The following is a 7,775-nucleotide window of genomic DNA, read 5'->3' as shown; positions in this document are numbered from 1 at the left end:
GTGCTGTGACTAGCCCAAGGTCACCCAGCTGACTTCATGCGGAGAAGTGGGGAATCAAACCCTGTTCTCCAGATCAGAGTCCACCGCTCCAAACCACCACTCTTAACCACTACACCATCCTGGCTCACCACGCTGTAATGTTTCTACCTCCACCCACCTCCCCTATCCTGGGACAATCCCCTTGTGGTTTGTGGGTTTTTTTCGTAGTGACCATAAGCTCAGACCACCAGCCAGAGAAATCTTGTCCTGACGTGATTGGCAAACTTGGGGGCGGAGAGCTGTGTTTGTCGATTTCTGTGCCAAAATAGATGCCTATAACATTAGAAATGTGGGCATATTCCACCCTGGCAACAGCATTAGCAGATTTTTTTTAATTAAGTATTCTGCCTATTAGATTTTAAAGCAAGTATTCGTTGAGTGAATGAAGCCCTTTCCCGCCCTTCACATGAAGGTCAACAAGAGGGGATTTCAGCTTTTGTAAAAGAGCAGGCTCATCCTTGTTTGGTGGGTTTGGGGAGGGGGTGCGAATCTTGCACAAAGCGCCATTTGCATACTTGGCTCCGCCCCCAGCTGCATGCACAGAACGCTTGTAATAGTCACCTGGTGAGATGAGTAACTAGGATGCGTACAAAGTTTCCAGTCTATTGGTGTACTGAAGAATGTCTTGGCCTGGTATGCATGCTTAAGCAAGCGACTCCAAATGAGGACTAGAAACTTTTGTGGATTCGCTAGCATAGACTGACTTCTATATCGGAGTGAAGCACTTCTGGGCACCAGTGGTTCAAAAAAGGAAAGCAAGCGCTAAGCATGTGCTTAATTTCCACGGAAGCCACTTATCTTTTTCACTGAAGTCAGAGACGCCTTAAAAAGGTAAAGGTGTCCCCTGTGCAAGTACCGGGTCATTCCTGACCCATGGGGTGACGTCACATCCCAACATTTACTAGGCAGACTATGTCTATGGGGTGGTTTGCCAGTGCCTTCCCCAGTTGTCTACACTTTACCCCCAGCATTTTACCAACCTCGAAAGGATGGAAGGCTGAGTCAAGCTTGATCCGGCTACCTGAAACAGACTTCTGTCGTGATCGAACTCAGGTCATGAGCAGAGCTTTTGACTGCAGTACTGCAACTTACCACTCTGTGCCACGGGGCTCTATCAGAGAGGCCTTTCAGGGCTTAATTGTTGCTGGATTCCATGGCTTGCTCCTGTAGATCTGTTCTGCTAGTAGCAGTGCCTTCCCTCCCAGCGCAAGAGTCACTAGAATGGGTGTCAAACTCAATTGTTATGAGTGCTGGATATGACATAAATGTGTCCTTTCTACAATAACATAAGATCGCAGTACATTCTCCCCGTATTGTCATCTTTTCCTGGGAGATCGGAAGAAGTTAAAGTTTCCCTTCAGTTAGCAGACTCCTCTCAGGAGATAACCATTCAAGTAGCCAAATTCTGCCTCCGGTCTAGTGGGATTCATAAACGGCTAATTGAAAACCTTTCCCCATAGAACAGGGGTGGGGAACGTCAGACCCGGGGGCCATCTAAGGCCCGCGAAATCATTTGGTCTGGCCCTTTCCTGGGTCCTGGCAGATCTCTAGCTCAGAAGGATCTAAGACTGGTGATCCGCCCCCTCCCGCAGACAGGAATAGCCTCTATTCAAGGCAGATGTGAGTTTGTTTTGCTGAGAAAAGGAACCTTCCCCCCCCCCTTGAAAATGACTCTTCTGCGAGTCATTAACTATGGAGCTGCTAGGACCGCCCAAGAAACTGTTAACCCTTTCCCACCCGGGCCATGGAGAAACGTATTGGTCTGCTAATTTTTAAGTTGATAATTTTGTATGGCCTGCGAATGTTATAAATATCCAAATAGCCCTTGGCGGAAAAAAGGTTCCCCACCCCTGACATAGAAGATCTTTCCTCCTCTTCAAATCATCCTTCCCAGAATCATCAACTTTATTATTTTATTTTAACCTAACTGATTTTTATTCAGAGCTGATATTGTATCGAAATAAAACTTGATTGATTGATTAACATAAACGTCACTTGGTTGGCCCAGGCCATGCCTCGCCAGCCCAGATCCGTGTGTGTGTGTGTGCTTGGCTGGCTCGTGGGCCAGATAAAGAGTTCTCAAGGGGCTGGATCCGGCTTGCTGACCTTATGTCTGACACCCCTGCACTAGAAAGTGTTGTGTGATGAAAGCATCGCTGTCAGGAAAACATCTGTAGGGTCCACCTTGTGGTGTCTAATGAAAAGAACAATCCTTGCCAGCCAAATAATTAGTTCATATTATTTTCCTAGTGCATGTCCACACATTAGAGGTTATTTCCTTCCTTTTAAGAAAGAACATCAACATTATTCATTTTTAACTATTAGGCACTGTTTAATAAAGCATAACCAGTTTGCCATTTTGCTGCATGTTTTCCTCCTCTTCCCGCCTCCACGCCCCCTGCTAATAAAACATACATGAGCAAACTTCTACTTTGAAATGCGGTCTCTTAAAAGTTTACATTTTATACAGAAGTAATATTTAAAAAATAAAATTTCAAGTGCTGATTTGATAGCCTTTGTTCGCTGTCGGTAAACAAAAAAGCAGTTAACATACGTAATTATTTTTTTTCAAGTAAAGTTGGGATCAACCAGTCCCCCTTCATAAAATGGCTAAAAAATTTCATTTGCTGATCTGGTCACGATGCGTGAAAAAAAAGAGAGAGAAGCATACCAATGAAAAAGCTCGCTTTTGAAACACATTGTAGAACTGACTTTGCCTTCATTGACCAAATATCAGTAATTCATTCTGCATGTAAACTTTGTGTGTGTGTGTGTGTGTGTGTAAAAATGGGACATGCTTTCTAGTTGGGCCACTTCAGCATAACTTCCTAATCCCACCTAAGAGCATGCAGCCTGTTCAAGAAACCCCACAAGAAACTCCTGATCAGTTCCCTAGGGAGAAGGGGATGCTCAATTCAGCACTGCCTTCCTGCCAACAGCTGATTCTATCTTCCTTTAAAAGGACGGCATAGCCATAGCTCCAGAGGTGGTGGTCTTACTTTGTTGGATCGTGAACTAGAAATGGCTACAAGAAACACATCTATCGCTCCCATCCCTGCGCCTCTCTTGGCTATTGTGGCCTGGAGGGGGGAAATCTCTCTGATGAGCCAATTGATTAGAGGATGTGAAGTCCCATGATACCCCAGCGGTGCACCTCTCTGCTGACCACAGCAGTGCACGTGGGTCCCTGGATGAGTCCCTGATCGTCCACATAATCCATGCCAGTGTCTTTGTTTTAGACAGGGGTTGCTTAAAATTCCAAGAGCAATGAATATGAGACACTCTGAATGTCCAAACATTGCTCTGAACGTCCAAACATCAATTCACTTACATTTCAGGCTTGGTATCAGAACACACCTCTGCCTTTCTTATGGGTTCCACTGTGCCTGTAAAACAGCCTGCTCCCTAATGTGCTACTTTTCTATATAATGGAAGCTTTCTTTACTTAGGGGAGCATTCACATGTTTGAACCCCAACTGCAGTCCAAATGGTACAATCCAGAAAAAAGTACACTGTATTCTTTGGGGCAGGCGTTTCCTGGGCACAATTTTTATCAAGCCCCGTGGTCAGCCCTGCAGTGAAAAAAAAAAGGCTTTGGAGAGTGACCCTAGCATTAACAATGGCGGTTCTTTCATAAAGGCTTTGTGGAAGGTGAGTGAAAAGTAACTTTCTAGCTCAAGAGGCAAAAACCTGATCACCGTGGTCCCATCTCTGCACACTCTGGCCTCAGAAGCATTTTGAGGACTCGGTAAGCGCTAGCTAGATATAAAAAGTTATGCTAAATGTTTTACATGAGATAAAAATGTTTTTTTAATGCATGGTTGTTTCCCTCGCAATCACCCCTCCAACGACTTTGGGTCATTGTTCTGATTATGCGTGCAGTTTCCGACCGTCAGAGGTCACCTCGATCGCCCCCTGTATCTCCCCGCGTTTTCAAATTCGAGATAAAACAGTTCTCTGAAAACGCAGGGGGAGAGCGAGGCGACTTCTGACGGCCGGAAACGGCACGCATAGTCAAAACAGAGACCCAAAGTCATCGGAGGGGTGACGGCGAGGGAAACAGCCATGCATTAAAGACCACAGTCTTCCAATTTCTTGCTACTCTTCTAAGAACGCTCTGAACTCCTAGTTCCAATTTCTCTCCATTACAGACCGTTCTCGGGTTGGACCAAGCTCTCCAGGGGCTGCTTCATTTTGCAATTGTATTTGGACCACTGCTGCTGTAGATAACCAGTGTTTCTAGTCCACATGATCAGAAAGAAATGCTTAAAAGCCTAACAGTTTCAGAAATATTGTCCGTTTCAGAAATGCTTCCCCCCCCTACCCAGGGTTTCACTATCTTTGGACAACTGTAGTGGTCAGCCCTGAGACAGGCAAGGAAGATTATTTGGACGGCAGTGCTCTGCACAGACTAGCATGGGGGGGGGGGGATTCAATGGGCGACCGAACAAAACGGGAGAAGCTTCAAGTGTCAATGCACAAAGCGGAAAGGAACCTGATAGAAGAGCGCTGAGATTCTGCAACAACGTAATTGCAGACTGCAGCACTGTGAAACGTGGATAAAAGATGCAATATGATTAGGACCGGCAAGGCGTCTGGGGCTCGGCCTTTCTCCAGACACTAGACTGCCTGGCCCGATTCTCGCTGCGGCTCGCTGTTCAGAAGCAAGGAAGGCTGAAGGAGAGAGGAAGCAACCCAGCGACTGAGACAAGTAGAAGGACATTTTCCAAGAGAAGGGGAAGAAGTCTCCCTTGCTGGCTTAAGGCATGGAGTGATCCCAGGAGAGAAAGACTACGAGAAGCTGAAAGATGATTGTGTATGGACTTGAAGGAACAGGCACTCTCCGGTTCCGATGCGCTCAGCTTCAGCAGCAAGACCTGGCCGTCTTCCCCTCTGCTCAAGAAGCAAAACGTTCCTTTCGAATGTTTGGCAGGTCTCTCTCCCCCCCTTCTCTGCAGCCAATCAGCGACCTCCTCTTCACAAGCACGTGCTTCCTTTCGACAGCAGATTCCCGAATCCCCCCTTCCTCTGCTCCATATACCTCCAGACTGGAATGGTATTTGCAAAGGAAGATCTGTCAAGCTAAAGCAGGACTGTTGTCTTCGACCTGCATCCTTGCCCCTTGGAGTCACACAGCAAGACAACTCTGAAGCCGTAGCAGGTCAGGACAAAATCCTGAGCCGCTTTTGGGAGCTTCTGCAGCACAGTGCTGGGAGGTCCAGCAGGGTCCAAACAAAGTCCAAACGAGCACAGATGGAGGCTTCGGCCTGTTTGCTCCTCAGTGAAAACCCCAGGCACGCAAAGGCACAGGAGGCTGGAGGGGGGCTCTGTCTTCACCTTCAGACCGCTCCAGCTTTTGGACAGGGGGGAAGACAACTCCGGGTCCAATTGTAAAAGGAGATCCTCATGAAGAGAACTAAAGAACAAAGCACCAACGACAACTCCAGCAGCTGCAGCCCCCCACCCCCAGGTCGCGAGAAACAGGCCGACAGTTTCCAGTCGAGTCAGAAGTTTCTTCTCCTCCTGGGCCAGGATCTCCCAACAGTATTGAGCTGGAGGCCACGCCAGCCCTGGAGCTGAGCTACCTTCCGAAAGCAGCGTCTCGTCAAAACCTGCCCGTGTCCATATGAACGTTTTTGATCTCTAGCTCCAGTTGTCTGATCTGGACGTCCCGCTGGATCAGCGCTTCCCGCAGCCTCCGGATTTCTTCCTGCTGTCTGTAGAACACCTGCAACAGCTGGAGAGCAGAGGGTGCTGCCGTCATTGGCCATCTATCCATCCCCCCATGAACTTCAACTTCCCCAGCGCCTATCTAGAACAAGGGTGGGGAACCATTTTTCCGCCAAGGGCCATTTGGAAATTTATAACATCATTCGCGGGCCATACAAAATTATCAACTTAAAAATTAGCTGGCCAAGCCCCAAGCAGGCAGCTGCCCCAGATGATGCCCCCCCCCCGACGTGGGCAAGCAGGCAGGCATCCAACCGGTGGCGCATTTGCCCAGCTGATGGCACAGGATGGTCTGTTGCACCAGCCAGGCATAGCTGTACAGCCGCACACCGGAGTTGCTCCTGCTCCACATGGTCAGGGCCAGATTCTACAGCCGGCTCCTGCTACCTTCGCCTGCTGGGATGAAATGAGGACACACTGGCTAAGGGAAAAAAAAAACCCATGCATTCTGGCCCTGCCCCTTTAACCCCTCCATTGTCGCCACTTCCGCCTTGAATAGAGGCTATTCCTGTCTGCGGGGGGGGGGGGGGGATCACCAGTCTTAGATCCTTCTAAGCTAGAGATCTGCCAGGACCCACAAAGGGCCAGACCAAATGATTTCGCAGGCCTTAAACGCCCCCCGGGCCTGACGTTCCCCACCCCTGATCTAGAATATACAAAACCAAGGAAGGAAGGGGGGCAGGAGAACAGGGACCCAAATTTGGCAACAGCCCTTCTCCCTTAAGGGTTATACACAAAACATCCCAAAATGCTACACTGAAAACAAAACGGCGTTATTATAATGTGCTGTTGTGATGTGTGTGTGTGATATGTATTGATATATATCGAAGACTGGTGTGGCATAGGGGTTAGAGGTCGGACCATCAGGGTGACCTTTGGCCTCTCACAATCTCTCAGCCTAGTCTACCCCTCAACAAGGTGGTTGTTGTGAGGATTAAGTGGAAGAGGGGAGGAACGATGTGAAAAGCTGCTTTGGGTCCCCAATCAGGGAGAAAATTAGGATATAAATGTTTTTTAAAATATGTAACTTGTACAGAACCCTATTTTTATAACTACTTGCTTAGGGCCCCATCATCCAATCATGAAGAAGAAGAGCTGGTTTTGATATGCCGACTTTCTCTACCACTTAAGGGAGACTCAAACCAGCTTACAATCACCTTCCCTTCCCCTCCCCACAATAGACACCCTGTGAGGTAGGTGGGGCTGAGAGAGCTCTAAGAGAGCTGTGACTAGCCCAAGGTCACCTAGCTGGCTTCATGCGGAGGACTGGGGGAACCAACCCGGTTCACCAGATTAGAATCCACTGCTTCAAACCACCGCTCTTAACCACTACACCATGCTGGCTCTCCTCTGGCATACCACAACATACCAGGGCCGTGGCATACCCAGAGACCCTGGCATGGTGTGAATTCCTTGAACTTGGAGCCCAAGAAGGGTCGGGGGGGGGAGGTGTGGAGGAGACAGAATGTGATGCCACACAGGAGAGGCTGTGCCCTCATTATATAAACTAGCAGATTCTATTATCTCCATGATCACTGGATTCCACTGGACACGTGCTGGTTCCCTACACTCCTTGCAAGATGCCAAGAATTTGGCCTGCCGTGGCGCTAGACTCAAAGCTCTCAGCTCATTTCCAGTTTAGTTTAAACCGGTCATCCTAACAACAGAATCTGATTTGCCGCCATACCTCGTTTTCCGTCTTAGGCGGAGGACACTCAAACGCATCAAAGCCGTTTGACAGCCCCATTTTCTTGTCTTCCTGGCCCCTATCCTCTGCTGTCCAGTTTCCCCATTTCTCTGGGATCCTGTTTGGCTTTTCATTGGTTTCGGCCGTCCTGCTCCAGAATGGGACAGGCTCTGTTGCTTCTGGGGGTGACTCCTCGGGAAATGGCGGTAAAGAGTTAAAGATTACAGAGCCGGGTCTCAGCGACATCAGGACAGGCCCTGGAGATGAGAGAAAAGAACATCCCGCGCTAAAAACCAAGAAAACAACAGAAACGTCAAAA

General features: G+C 48.4%; 1 protein-coding gene across 1 annotated transcript in view; it reads right to left on the bottom strand.

The window, feature by feature from the left end:
* Positions 1-5,644: 5,644 nt before the first annotated feature.
* Positions 5,645-7,775, bottom strand: part of CORO2A (coronin 2A) — a 70,304-nt gene continuing 68,173 nt past the window's right edge. The window contains exons 11-12 of the mRNA XM_056847952.1: positions 7,457-7,713; positions 5,645-5,776 (exon numbers count right to left, since the gene is read on the bottom strand). Coding sequence (XP_056703930.1) covers positions 5,645-5,776; positions 7,457-7,713 — 389 coding nt within the window. The remainder of the gene's footprint in view (positions 5,777-7,456; positions 7,714-7,775) is intronic.

Source organism: Euleptes europaea, chromosome 4 (assembly GCF_029931775.1).
Source record: "Euleptes europaea isolate rEulEur1 chromosome 4, rEulEur1.hap1, whole genome shotgun sequence".
In the NCBI taxonomy this organism is placed as follows: Eukaryota; Metazoa; Chordata; class Lepidosauria; order Squamata; family Sphaerodactylidae; genus Euleptes; species Euleptes europaea.
Note: the sequence above shows the minus strand (reverse complement) of the source record. Positions and strands in the feature narration are given on the sequence as shown.